This window comes from Photinus pyralis, unplaced genomic scaffold, assembly GCF_008802855.1.
Source record: "Photinus pyralis isolate 1611_PpyrPB1 unplaced genomic scaffold, Ppyr1.3 Ppyr1.4_LG5, whole genome shotgun sequence".
NCBI classification, from domain to species: domain Eukaryota; kingdom Metazoa; phylum Arthropoda; class Insecta; order Coleoptera; family Lampyridae; genus Photinus; species Photinus pyralis.
The window spans coordinates 39454184-39468520 of NW_022170596.1; the positions used below are offsets into that span (position 1 = coordinate 39454184).

The following is a 14337-nucleotide window of genomic DNA, read 5'->3' on the forward strand; positions in this document are numbered from 1 at the left end:
CTTATAAAGACGTGTATAGAACGTGATTATGACGTGAATATGGCACAGACCAATGACGTGATCTGTTGACGGACCAATGACGTGATCTGTTGACGTACCGCTGACGCTATTAATCACGTCACATAGACGTTATATTTGACGGCATTTTAACGTTATATCTGACATCACTTTGACGTGATAGGTCACGTCATCTAGTGCGTGAATTTGGAATAATAAAAAAATAGTAGGAATAAACTGTATATATTTAAAACTTACTTAGTATGTACATTTAGAGTGCTCTTAACATATAATCTTAATTATAATACATTAAAGTGTATGTAACAAGGGCATTGAAACAAAACGATGATCTTTGTATGGGAAAACAATACATTTCCCATTAACATTAGATAATGGCCAACTTTGTAACTCTGACAGCTTATCAACAACATGTATATTTAATGAAGATGAACTGAATGGATAATCATATAAACAAGAATACGAAGAAAACATTTTGCCTATTATTACCAGACTCCCATCAGAATAACATATAAAATTGTGTATTTGAATAACTTTTTCCTTAATCATACAATAACTGTCAGCATTTGACAATGAAGTTACTGAAAATTGATAATTTTTAAAGTAAACTTTTTTGAACTGTTTATATCGCAACTGTAACATTAATGAAAGTACTGGTCCACAAAAATGTTCAATTTGTGGTTTACCATTAACAAAATTTGACGTTTTGCCGTCATTTATTAGAAAATTAAGCTCTTGTAATCTATTGCATATTTGTATCAGTGGTTGTTTTGGACTCTTAATTAAACGTTTTAATTGGCCTAGAAAGTTTTCGAAAGGAAATGCAGAAAAATTGTCAAGTGCGCCATATATTGCCACATCTGTTGGTAAATGAATTAAATTGTGAACATTAAAAATTAAAAACTCTGCATCATAGATTTGCTCACTGTGCTGTACAAAATTTTTTAAAAGTTCATAAGCTGCTTCACATCCAAAATCCCTGATATGTTTTTCCGAGCACAAAATCACTATTGCTGCATGAAGCAATAAAAAATGTTCATGTACTGATATGTTTATTATTCCAGGAAGAATAACAGGTCCAAGATATAAAAGAAAAGTTCGAAATTCGGTTGCCTTAAAACGAGCTAATTCGGATAAAGAACGAGGCTTTCTATTTATTTCTGTTGGAATACAATTCTTTAGGTGAACCATTTTGTCAGACAGAATTTCAACTGACCTGGAAGGTAATCTGACTCTATAAATACCACTAATCCAACAGTTGAGAAGCTTACGAGTTACTCCTAAACAAACATTATGCATATAATCAATTGGAAATGAAGTTACCAGTCCAATGTTTAATTGCAATAGAGGAGAATCATTTAAATGATGATCTTCATCTAGTTTTAATCGAAAACTCTCATCTGTTCTTAAGTCTGCATTGATGTCATTTAAAATAACTCTACCTTTATAATAAGTCCCTGCCACAGTACATTTTTCACAAGAAGAGTACCCTCCATGTGATTTGATACATTTTAAGTACGATCGTGCTGGTGCATCACACACAAAACAATTAACTGATACTTTAAAACTCTTACTATTAAAGTTAAAACCGTTTTGAAGTAAGGAAGTTAATTCTTTAATAAAATCTTCCAAATAATCATTAAGTAGTTTTGGCTTTGATACTCCACAAAATATTGCAATTGGAAATGGCGTTTTCACATTAAAATTTTGTATAAGTCCTAAAATAGGCCATAATTGCATATTTGAGCTTTTGAAAATTGGTAAACCATCAACATTAAAAATAAGGTTTATTGTATCATCTAAAAAGTTATTAGAATGTATCGAAAGTAACGCATGTAAAGAATTTTGAATGCCCAGGTAGATTAAATCTCCATTTTCCAATTTCCGTATATTAAATTTTGAAGGGGTTTTTAAAAGAGTTCGAGAATCAAGCGGCAACTCTGGATGAAAAGGGGCTAATATGTGAAGAAGTGAAGTTATTGCTGTATGAGGGACACTTGGATTTGTAACAGCCCATGTTCTAATGGCAGAGGTTATTGAATTTAAAATCTTATTTTCCTTTGAAGTAGTAGCAGGAGAAAGATGGTCCATATTTTCAAAAGTATTACAATCATTACTAATATCAGATACATTAGAATCATCACTAATTTCATCAGAACTCAAAGTGAGAACTTCTTGATTAGAACTTTTAACATTGCTACCCTCAGTTGCAACATTAGGAAAAGTTGAAGTTGAGGTACAAGGTACATTTTCTTGACAGACCTCAGATTTGCTGACTTTGTTTTGTGAACCAATAATTTCATTAACATCATTTTCAGCTCTTCGATATAATTGCCTCTTACTCACAAAAGATTTTGTTTTGAACTTAATTCTACGTTTAGGAATGTTCATATTAATCTATTGTATTTTAATAACTAAAGTAAAAATACTAAATAACTAAAAACTACTAAAATTAGTTTTAACGTTTTCTTGAAATAAAAAATATTGTATTGTCAAACCTTAAACATTTCTTTTTGCTTCTAAGGCTAAGCGCTGTGGTGCATGTTTCAGCCATACTTTGATACAGTTGTTTACATCTATCTCGAGTGTGTTTGGCAGAGACACCAAAACTGCAGCTGAAAGATAACATTATACTCCTAAGTTTAAATATAGTTTAAATCAAAATACATACCTATAATGGCTTTACAAAGTTTTAAGGTAGAAAACGCTTTTTTGTTCCCTCTGGAGCCCAAAAAACTGTATCGAACAGCAATACCATTGGTAAAAACATAACGTAAAATGGTATTTGTTTTTGATGTTATGTCACGACCACCAATAGTAGACATATAAGAACTCTAAAAATAATAACATATTACTACACACACTACATCTAAAAGTATAATTAGCAGCTTGAATAGAAATATTGCATACCAATGCAGAAAGGTTAGTCTCCTGCGTTAAATATTCTTCAATCAAATCAACTTCTTCCAGATTCTCAATGGGGAAGTTCACAGGCAATTCTGGTTGGTGATGCAAATTTGTACTGTCCAATTGGCTGGGTTTATTTTTTAAAATATGCAATATTTCATCATTTTGTTTACTTAGTTGTTCGTTTTGCCTTTTCACTAAGGCAACTAATTTATATAACTGTTTAATAGAAACATGTAAATTATCTAAAACAAAAAAAATATGAAATGAAGGTTATATTCTGTATAAATTCCTTACCATCAATGTTCGATGTCTCACGATCTGGTTGTTCCACAGCAGCTACCGATGTCACTGATGGGGATGGTGAACAGGATACAGTACTTCTTGAAGCAATACTCTGAACAGATAAAACTCGCAGAGGTGATCGAGTAGTTGGAGTCGTAACACCTATAACCCAAAATTGTAGTTATTGCAGCTTATACAAAAATACTTACAATGACTTATTCTAGGAGGTCGTTTAATACTCGACACAACTTCATCATCCTCATCTGCACTAGATGAGCTTATACGTCTATGCTTTCTTTGCCGCTTTTTATCTTGCTCAGTATCGGTCGTTTGCACGTCAGAAGTTGTTTCACATCGTTGTAATTTTTTTAAAGATTTTTCTAATGCATCTGAAAATTAAACACCTAGTTTAGTACACATTCAATGAAAAAATAAAAACCCCTTGAATTATAAAGGGGCTGCAGTATTTAACAATATCGTAAAGTTGAAAAAAGTGCAATATAAAAAATTGTTCGAAATATACTGTAGACCCTAGACAAGTGGTTCACATCAAATACCCACCACATTCGAAAAATTTACGTTTTACTGCGTAAGCCACCCAGGTGTTTTCATCAGGCTCTTCCCCACACGACAATGCTTTATTAAGAGTTTTCGAACTTTTATAAGGTGGCCACCACACATGTTTCTTGTGGGGAGACATCCACGTAGAATGAACTACAGCAATTTCATCGACAGCATCATTGTCAAATTCAATTCCAATAAATGACATTTTAGAAACTACACAACAGTAAGGATTACAAGTTGCACAGAAAAATGTAATCATAAACTTACCTTTTATTAGTATCACTTTACGAAAAAGAAGTATATCGATCACAAATCCACAAGATAATGGTCACTCAACAATACGATGCGAAACGCTTAAATACAAACCACAATTCATATAAATTAAAAGTGATGCAACACACAAATAATAAAATGGCGTTGTGATTATCACGTTCTTTTTCGATGGAATGTTGTTGATGTTGATTGGATAAAATGCAGTCACGTGCAAAAAGTGCACGCGTGTGTCTCGACATATCGCGAACTTGACCGAACACACCTATACCGCAGAACAATTTCAAAAATTAAGCGGGAAAAATTTATTTAACGAATATATAGGTTAAATTTTTTTCATTTTTACTACCTACAAATAAACAGTTATACTAAATATATCTTTTAGTTGTCACAAAAATGTTATTAGATACTGTTATAGAATAAATAGGATAGCTATAACTTCAATTTTACATTTCTTTCAATTAAATCATCAAAAACTTCAGATAAATTCCTTTAGAACAATTACAAAAAATGACGTCAAGAAGTCGTCTCATCACGTCATATAATGACGTCAAAATAATGGTCAGATAAATGACGTCAATATGACGGCCCGTCTAGGTCACTTGACGTCGAAGTCATTAAAATGACGACATGTTCACGTTCTTCTAACGTCAGCTTGCTAGCTGGGACACACATTTGTGGAACCTAGAGAAATTAAATTAAATACAATGCCTAGGAGTTCTTTATCAATTTTCGGATCATTCTTTTTTGTTTCAGTCTACGATTTCTTGTCAACTGCTGCAAATGCCTGAATATCAATCTATTGTTGCGTAGTAGAGTCCTGGCGGGCTTTGATTTCTTCTAGAGTCCCGTCCAGATGTCGCGTGGACTTTCAGAGTTCCGAATTGGAAAAAGAATTGAGTGCATTAGGTGTGCGTATTATTCATAATTCAGTTAGGCGTCCTTAAACAATCCTAGCGAGAGATGTATGTGGGACCTAGGACGGCTTTGTAGGGTATACACGCTCGGTGGGCTATTGAACTGCCACAATTACAAAATTTTTTACACTGTGGTCCATGGCTCGAAGCGGATTTGTCATTTCATATCGGTAACAAGTCAATAAACGAAATTTCCTTAACCCTCAACCACGGTTACCTCTCAGAGAACGAGCTAAAACTAAAGGGATAGTGCATATATCTTTTGGTTCTTCGAGCAGTACCGCGCGTGATCCATCTATCAAATGACACAAAAAGTAAAAATTACGTCCATAAGAAAAAAACAAAGTTGATGATGGTTAAACGGAGACGAAACGTCGGATTTAAAATTTCAAATGTGTAATTTCAATGTGTAATTTATTTTGGAAAAAAATGTTTAAATGACTTCAGTAAAAAATAAAAACGATTTTGCAAAATTTGGTTTTTTTCCGGATATCTCCGGAAGTAGTCGAATTTTTTTAGTTTCAAAACTAAGCATCAAAATATGCAACTTTACCAAATTTAATATACCTACCTAATCTATCTCTGATAGTTCCCGAGATCCCCATGGTGGCCCTCGAATTTGAATCAGCCTGTATAGAGGCTAAGAAGGTAAGATTATTGAAAATCGAACAAAGCTTATTTCCTCTACGAACCAAACACCCAGTTTAATAAGTGGAAATTCGACCACCACTACAAATGGGGAAGTATTTCGGCTCTGGTTTAGGTTGAATAAACCACAAAATGCACCTCTCCCATTTGCGTTGGGGGTTGAAAAATCATTGTTTTCATGATTTATTTGTGATTAAAATTTAATTTAGAAGAAGTGATCCTCCGGTTAGGTACCAAATTAAAGTTAATTTGCAGTTACTTTGGTTTTTAGGTAAATTCCTTGTTCATTCTCATTCCAATGGGATAAAAGTCATTTAAAACTGTCAGAATATGCTTAGTAGGTTCATGTTTGGTATCCGTGTGTGTCCGATTTTCTTGTTGGTTTCATTCTTTAAACGTGTATTTTTAAAATACACCAAATCTGGAATAACCTTAGTCCAACAAGAAGAAAGAGAACGATGAGGGTCTGTTTCAAAGGAGAAACAGTTATTTAGCGTGAAAGCAAAAAATCACCGAACTGTTACAGCACACTTACCCACCAACAAAAATCCATTTCGCCACGCTTCAACTATACTTAAATGTACCTTAATAAGTGTTAATTAAAAACTGTGCGAAATTAAAATGGGAAAAGAATTTTCCAAAAAAAAAATTAAACGCTATACTTCAGTCTGCGATAGCAACAAGATGTCATGTTCGAGAAACAAAGTGAAAAGATCTGTTTATTGTAATTACAGATTGTGCGGTCGGTGGTTTAATTCTGTTTTGCTGGCCCTCATTCATTATGAGCGGCTGACGGCAGACATGTTGGAACAGCCTGCCGTTCATTCAGGAATGCTACCGGACAATATTTATGGCCTAACTAAATCTCGATATTTTTTATACAATTTATAGAGGTAAATTGACAGGACCGTATCACAAATTAATTCCCGTGAAATCATAAAGGTAATTCGCATCCTCATAAACTAGCGTGTTCATTTTTGAACTAGAACGGTTTCCGTTCTAATTTATTAACATAATTAGATAACACGTCCTTTAAAGTAACGGATTTGTAATTTTCTTTCACGGTTGCTGTTTTGCGCGTATTTTTCAAGTGAGAATATATTTTCTTTGCCGACTGTACCGTCGAACATCTATAGTTTTTATTCCCATCATTCTGGACCTGTTTGTCAAGTGTTTTGCTCTTATTGTTTTCCAATACACAAAATCCGATCGGAAAGTCGTCGTCCAAAGCGGTTCTAGCAATGTATTCGGCCTAAAGCCTGATCTATAGATATCTACACACGTCAGCCATCGGCTACCAGTTACCGCTCTTTGATTCCTTTTATTTCTTATGCAAGTGTACAAGTGCTTCTTGATTGTATAATGAAAAGGGCTCTATATTTTTTGTTGAAATTTCCACTTCTATTCAATTTGATCACTGTGTAGGTCATTGAAGAAATTGTCGGAAAACGGGTAAATGGCGTAGTGTTTTTCATCTTAATTCCATGCGCTGGCACGGTGGCTGTTAACGAGATTCTACACACGCAAGGCGAGTGACCGAACCAAGCCCGTGTAGCTGATACATCCTAAAGATAATGATTAATTAAACTTAAATAGAGAAATTATCCGTTAAATCCTGCATTGTACCATTCCTTTTTTGTTGTACTTTCAGTCATTAATAATCTTCTGAATAGGTTTTCATCACTGTCATACATCTTAATTTACCTAGTTAAAATATGCCCATATCGGAAAATATATGGTACCTGTGAATCCGTAACTCGATTACAGTCAAAATTACAATCAATTAAATCGAATGAAATTGAATGTCGCTTTACCAGTCATTACTTGATTGAGAGTTAGTATCTTATAGCACACCGTGCGTGATACGATTATTCTAATCTAATTATATGCAATACAGCCAACGGGCTAATAAGTTTTTTTAATGGTTTTCAACAGAGGAATTTGCTCTAAGGATTTACAGTTGTTTTACAAAAATCCCGAGGAAAATATTTGGGAAGGAAAAATATCATTGGTAATTATTTCCGCTTTGTGACTTGATTCTATATATACGAATGAACGCATAAGACGCTTATTGGACGTTAAGGGGAATTGGATACCAACTTGAAAGAGACAGGTGTGAAGTTCCAGCAAAGGGCGAACCGTAGAGATTGAGAGGAATTCCAGAACCTCAGAGAAAATTGAGATGGGGCATGACGCTATGAGGAGAATTGGGAGCATAAGAGGTACTTTAAAGAAACTTTACTTGGGATAAAAAGAAATTGGGAATAATTTGAACACAATTTTTATAAAGAGTAGCTCGAAAGGAACTTGAGAAAGGCTAAAAACAAGTTAGGGGAAGTTTGAGGAGTACGTGACCAAAATGTGAGGAGGACTTCAGAAAAACTGAAACCTTCATTTTCATGCCTATTTTCTGAAAGGAAATTTTAGTTTCCATAACACTGTCAAGTTACCGCGGCCGCACCTCTAACGCTGAATGTCTAGAATGACTCCTGTCATCACTGACAGATTGATATTAATCAAAAGATCTATACAAAAATTGACATTTTATATTAAAATACGATTTCGGGTAAAATTTAGTACAAGACTCGTCAGTAAAATGACATTATTTGCCTAGGAAACTAATTAATTCATAAATTCAATATCTCCTTGCCAGTAATGTGTCATTTTCCTGACATTTATGTAAATAACTATGAATTGTTGCACGAAAACTATGGAAAAACGACTTATTTCCCTTTCCACTTGAAACTGGACAATTTTGTTTGGTTACATCACCTTCCTGGTTAATAAATAATAACCATTTCAACGTGATATTCACGTAAATATATTAAAAAATCAAACTCAATCCAGCTTCACTCCTTTACAAGATAAAACTCCTCCAAACCTAACCCTTTAACTTTTTTAAATCCGTGACTCCATGTAATGAAAGAAAAATTTTTAATTTCGCTTAATTTAATTGAAATTGACTAAATTGAATTTACAATGGGTACGAGTATATACAGTGTTACGAAATTAGCGCCCACGGACAATGAGAGTTTAATTTTAAGACAAAACTCAGGACAAAACTGAATAGATCAGACAAATACTTTTCAAGATACGAGATTGCAACGAAAAATTTGACAGAAATTAAGAATTTGCCATGGTTGTTGTTACACCATTGTTCAATTTGTTAGTCTCCTACTTTGATAAGTGCAATCCATGAGTTGTGTAGTTGACGTTTTGGCGTTAGTGATTCCTTTCTTTTAATTACGAATAATGGTTGACATCTTGCAATTGGAGACTCCGGGGAATATTTTGAAGATAACAACTCGTTGGGGGTTATTTTAATGTTCCTGCTGACCAGGAACTTTCGTCAGTTCGTGATCTTTTTACAGAAAAGAGAAAGTTTCCGATTCTACTTCGTAGAACTTGATTTTTTTTTATTTAAGACAACAAAATGTTTCTTCGCGGAATGGACGCGTTTATATTTAGCATCAACTCTTTACGTAATTGAACACGACGAGATGCATGGGTCTATTCTTCGTTAGAAGCCAAATAATGGTTCTTTCTACAGTAAACAATTGGGAATAATTTGAACACAATTTTGATGGATAAAGAGTAGCTCGAGAGGTACTTGAGAAACACTAAAGACAAGTTAGGGGAAGCTTGAGGAGTACGTGACGAACATTTGAGGGAGACTTGAAAGAAACTTTAGAGAACAGGAAGTGAAAAGGTTAAGAGGAAAATAAGAGTGATACTTTTCGAAAGAATCTAAGGCAGGAAATTTTAGAACATGACAACGATTTAAAGGAAGTCGAGGAAAACTTGAGGGGAGACCTCAGAAAAGTTAGGTTAGACACCAACCTGAAAGGAGATTTACTTGAGACCAAACTACAATTTGTGTAAAATTTTTTATGGTATCCTCAATTATAAAAAAGTTTTCTACCAATCTTGTACATTAAATATGTGGCCAGTTGCGTACTTCTGCATGGTCGAGAGGGGCTATTTTTTTAAAAGCCAACTACTAGTTTTCACTACATATTATTAAAAGGTAGGTACAGTTTTTTGGATGTAAAAGTGTGTAAGAATATGTAATAAAGATTTGCTGTGTCTAGCCCAGATACCACCCGCACACCTGTGCATGCACGTTCTACCCAAAACCTTTTGAGCTCTTCCTTTTATATCCCAACATATCCATAAGAATACAAATTTGGTTCCAATCGATACCACCTTTTAGACGAACACGAAAGTACAGACAGACCGACATAATCGGATTTTGTTTAATTCGGATTTCTGATGCTTCAAAACGTGTATTTACGTCAAAAAAGTGGGGACTTAATGCAGTGCCTTCCTTACTAACGTGCGGGTGGTAAATGAATAGTGGTTGCTATCAACAAATATAAATTCCCCTTGACTCTGCAGACGTACGTCACAGACCACAATTTATAACGGGCGGTCAAAAGTGAGTTGCTGTCGAGTCGCCTTTGGAAGTTCAAGTTAAATACGATTTTCCATGTAAACAAAAATTCCAAAGGCGACTCGACAGCAACTCATTTTTGATCGCATAGTAATAATAATAATAACTTTATTCACGCCATAGGCATTTTACAAAGTAAAAAGTAAGAAACAAACTTATAAAACACATTAAAATATCAAATACATGGTTATTTAATATTATCCTCGATTAAACGAGAAAATAGTGGGACTGAAAAAGTCAATACTCGCACTGAACTCATTGATTAGGCCAACCATCCGATCCAATGGACTGTTCCGGAAATACAGCGTTCGATTGTGCCTAGTTTGCAGTACGGGCAATGGTACGGATGAAACGGTGTGGAACCCTGATGTTAATTTTTGATAGATTATCAGCAGTTTAGGTGACCATTCAGTAATTTATACCCGAAAGTCAAAGTAAGAAATGTTCTTCTTTGTTTAAGAGTTTCATCATGAGCAAAAAACTCGATTGAATACGCTGTAGGCGATTGATGTGGGAAACATAATAAGGAGACCATATAACGGAACAGTAGTCCAAATGGGATCTCACAAGCGAGAAGTATAGTGTCCTTAGAGCTGTTATACTACGGAAATCGTTACACTCGCGTTTAAGAAGTCCAAGCATTTTACTTGCCTTCGATGTCACTTGGTCATAATGGAGGTGAAAATTTAATTTCTTGTCCAGTATGATGCCTAAGTCTCTGATGGAGTCGACACTATCTAATAACTGACCACCAAGGTAGTAATTCGGCTCAGGACTGTATTTTTTTGAAAAACAAATAGTGGAACATTTATTCACATTAAGCTGCAAGTCGTTGTTTAACACCCAGAGTTCTAATTGCACCAAGTCTTGTTGTAGCATTGCAGTGTCATGGATACCACCAATAGCCCTGTATATCTTGAGATCGTCGGCGAAAAGCGTATGTTCAGTATAAATACTGATGAAATATCGTTTATGAAAGCCAGGAACAGTGGAGGACCAAGATGAGAGCCCTGTGGTACTCCTGATCTTATTACGAAAGAATTTGACCAGGTATCTTCAATGAGGACCTGTGCCGTACGGCTACTCAAGTAATTGTTGTATGTACGTAGATTTGGTAGCACACTTTTTACGATTTTGGTTACCATAAAAATCTGCTTTAAAAATGTTTTTTTTAAGATATATTCAGTGCTCCAAACAACATTTCCACCCCGTGTATGTAAACTAGTTAGGTGTTCCACTTGATTGTATCCCATCACAATTTATTAAAGTGGTAAAGTGGTCTATAGAGATAGTGAAGGCGTCTTCAAAATGGCGAATGGCTATTGTGTTTTTAGGAACAATTTTGACATGTTTTAACTGCTTGCAGGGGTTTATTGTAGTTCTATTATCGTTTTTTAGCTTCAATCGATTGGTTTAGGTTTTCGATCATGTTGAGGGTTCAGTGTACTTAATGCCCCATGTTCTACTCTAACTTTACAGCAGAATAACAAGGAAATATAATCAACCCGGCAACATTGCCTCCGAAATGACTACTCCCTCCAAAACCTAACCGGATCTCGCTTAAATTTGAAATCAAACAGTGGTACGTGATCAAACCTCTAAGGCAGAGCCTCCCATTATTGATCGCCCGTTACTATAATTCATTCTTGAATAAGTCTTTGCATTTGGATTAGTTATTTTAATAGCCAATAATCTCGAATGACCAATAGTGAAAATGTTGTCAATGTTTTGCAATTAATTGATAATAAAGTATGATAATGAAAAATCACATCCACAAAACATGATAGCTAATACAAGTAAATAGGTTAATAGGTAGCTAGGCCCTCGTGCGGGATTTCCCAGCCTATAGTTGAGATTCGAGAATAGTTCCGGTGTTAAGGTGGCCATAGACTTCGTTCTTTTTACACGGTTTTAACCGTACGGTTAAAACGGTACGGTTTAAACTGTCACAAAACCGAAGTGTAGGGGCAAAACACGTCCTTTTTGCATACGTTCAAATTAATCTGTCGAGTCTTGATTTTAAACCGTCCGTTTAGGAATGTACGGTTAAAACTGTGTAATGTATGGCTATCACGGATATACTGGTCGCCAGTTTCATTCATTGGCGTACCAACCATAGACGTATGAGGTACCAATGTGTGGTGTGACTTACCATTATTTAAAAATGAGCGGGTCCAAACAGTTTATTATAGACTTTATGTCTATAATAATTAATAAAATAATAATTAATATTATATATATATATATATAATAATTAATAAAATAATTAAACCAATCACCGCGTTCCACCCTTAATTCATTCAACAAATTAACATGCGAAAATCGGTTTCGTTTGAGCAGCCACTCTTTCGCCCATTTAGAACGTTTTCTTTTAACATTTTGGGATTTCACTTTTATAGCAATTGCTGACGCCACTGCTAATGTACAATTAATGTTCTCCATTACACGGTATGCGCAAAACTGGTGAATTTTGAACGAAGTGTATGTTCAATAACGTTGCTCGGTTATACCCGTACAGTTTTAACCGTACGGTTAAAACCGTGTAAAAAGAACGAAGTCTATGGCCACCTTTAGGTGTCGTAACTAATGTGGTTACAGTTATTTATCACCCCCTTGACCGTCTCCTTCACTTTGAAAATGTTAGTTTACAAAAACTCCATACACACTTCAAACAATCCGATAATTTCCACGTCTAAAAGAATGATCAAAATATTTTTATGAAATTATGAAAACAATTTCAAAACAATAAACTTTAACGGTATCAAACACGTGATTCTGCATTGAGTCAATTTCAAAAACAAAGATTGATATAATGGATGCATATAAAATATAAATAATTTATAAAGAAATGCAAAGATTACTATACCTGCATTAAATAACACACAAAACAAACGTAAATTATACATAATACTTTCTCAATCGCCGTTAAAAACAAGATGCCAATCGTAACAACTAACAACTCGCTTTAAGAATGTACCAATAAAAATTCGTCAAAATATCTAAATCGAATACAAATGAAAAATACAGTGATTCTCAAATAAACTCGACTCTAAAAGTACATTAGAAATTCAAAATGTTGAATTTAACAAGTACCATCATTTTTTTGTTATCGGAAATAAATGAAAGATAATCCTAAAGCCTTTTTTAGGTTACTTGTGATACATACAAAAAAAATAATTCTTTGCTTTCTATGGTACCTAAACCATAGAGATGACTTTAAATGTAGATACAACTTGCAAAGTGCGCACAATGGTCGAATTGCCGGGTTAAGATACTATGGCAATTAATTTCCATGGGAAGATCCTTTGGTTGAGTCTAAGAAATACATTAAACTCATCGTTTTTTATCCTTAGCACACTATCTATTTGGCCGTGTTCTTTAGTTATCGGCCCTGAAGTAAGAGATATGTCAAAAATGTATGGGCAAATTGCTCTGACAAAGCCACCTTTAATTAAAATGGATACTTGAAATTAATTAACGTGTTCTATCACATACGTCGCCTGTCACTAATGAAGAATTTTTTCCGCCGTTGTAACATAGAATTCTTCGACTTGAAAATCTATTTATGGTGTTTCAACAATGAAGTAAATTGTTTGTTTTTTTCATGCAGACCGCGACATTTCAAATAATATTTACGTTAACTGTTAAAATGCGCTTTTCTGCAGCGAGAAGAAAAACCATAAATTTCTGAAGTTCTCTTCATTCATCACTCGTATATGACGATCTTGTCTGTATAACTGTAAGCGATGTGCAATACGTCCCCATCAATCAGTGGTTTTTATTTCATCGGCGTTCGGCCGTCGCCTTCACGCAACATATTAATTAGATGTTTGTTAAACGAGGAGTCATGCTAATAATTTATATAGAGAGTTTTGCTTTATTTTCTTGCAGGTCGTACACCCCTACTACACGCCTGAACGATTGCATTGAAGAGAAGGTGGTAGTGCGTGAACATCGCGGATTTCGGATTTTGTCGCAATTGTTCACTAATTAAAAGAATAATTAGTGAAATTTCTATGAGATAGGAACTTTACCAGTCGATTGTACTGATGAGTTATTTTTACAAATTAATGTTTCCATTATACAAAATGGTAGCTTTCATTAAAGATAATTAGTAAGTAAAATGACACTAATTATGACTGCAATTATCACTGATATATGGCTGGGATATTTAAACCAAGGCCTATAACTGCACTTGTCTTCGCAATCCATCAATAGGGGATTTATAACCCGAGTTCAAAACCAAAATACCTTCAGTTTTTTGAAGAAAAATTCCAT

At 34.4% G+C, this 14337-nt stretch overlaps 1 protein-coding gene across 3 annotated transcripts; it reads right to left on the reverse strand.

The window, feature by feature from the left end:
* Window positions 1-224: 224 nt before the first annotated feature.
* Window positions 225-4680, reverse strand: LOC116172343. 3 transcript variants are annotated; one of them, XM_031489546.1, is made up of 7 exons: window positions 4039-4680; window positions 3769-3984; window positions 3417-3596; window positions 3220-3369; window positions 2926-3167; window positions 2687-2849; window positions 225-2630 (listed from the first exon to the last, which is right to left on the reverse strand). In XM_031489546.1, exon 7 carries the CDS (start codon window positions 2404-2406, stop codon window positions 307-309), a length of 2100 nt encoding a protein of 699 aa, XP_031345406.1. In that variant the 5' UTR covers window positions 2407-2630; window positions 2687-2849; window positions 2926-3167; window positions 3220-3369; window positions 3417-3596; window positions 3769-3984; window positions 4039-4680; the 3' UTR covers window positions 225-306. The 3 variants fall into 3 exon arrangements, with proteins under 3 accessions (XP_031345406.1, XP_031345408.1, XP_031345407.1); XM_031489548.1 differs by having other exon boundaries at window positions 4039-4218; XM_031489547.1 differs by lacking the exon at window positions 3769-3984.
* Between the last annotated feature and the right edge of the window lie 9657 nt (window positions 4681-14337).

Bases quoted from the DNA above. Each gene is read 5' to 3' on its own strand.
- LOC116172343 (XM_031489547.1), bottom strand. From the start codon at position 2,406: ATGAACATTCCTAAACGTAGAATTAAGTTCAAAACAAAATCTTTTGTG.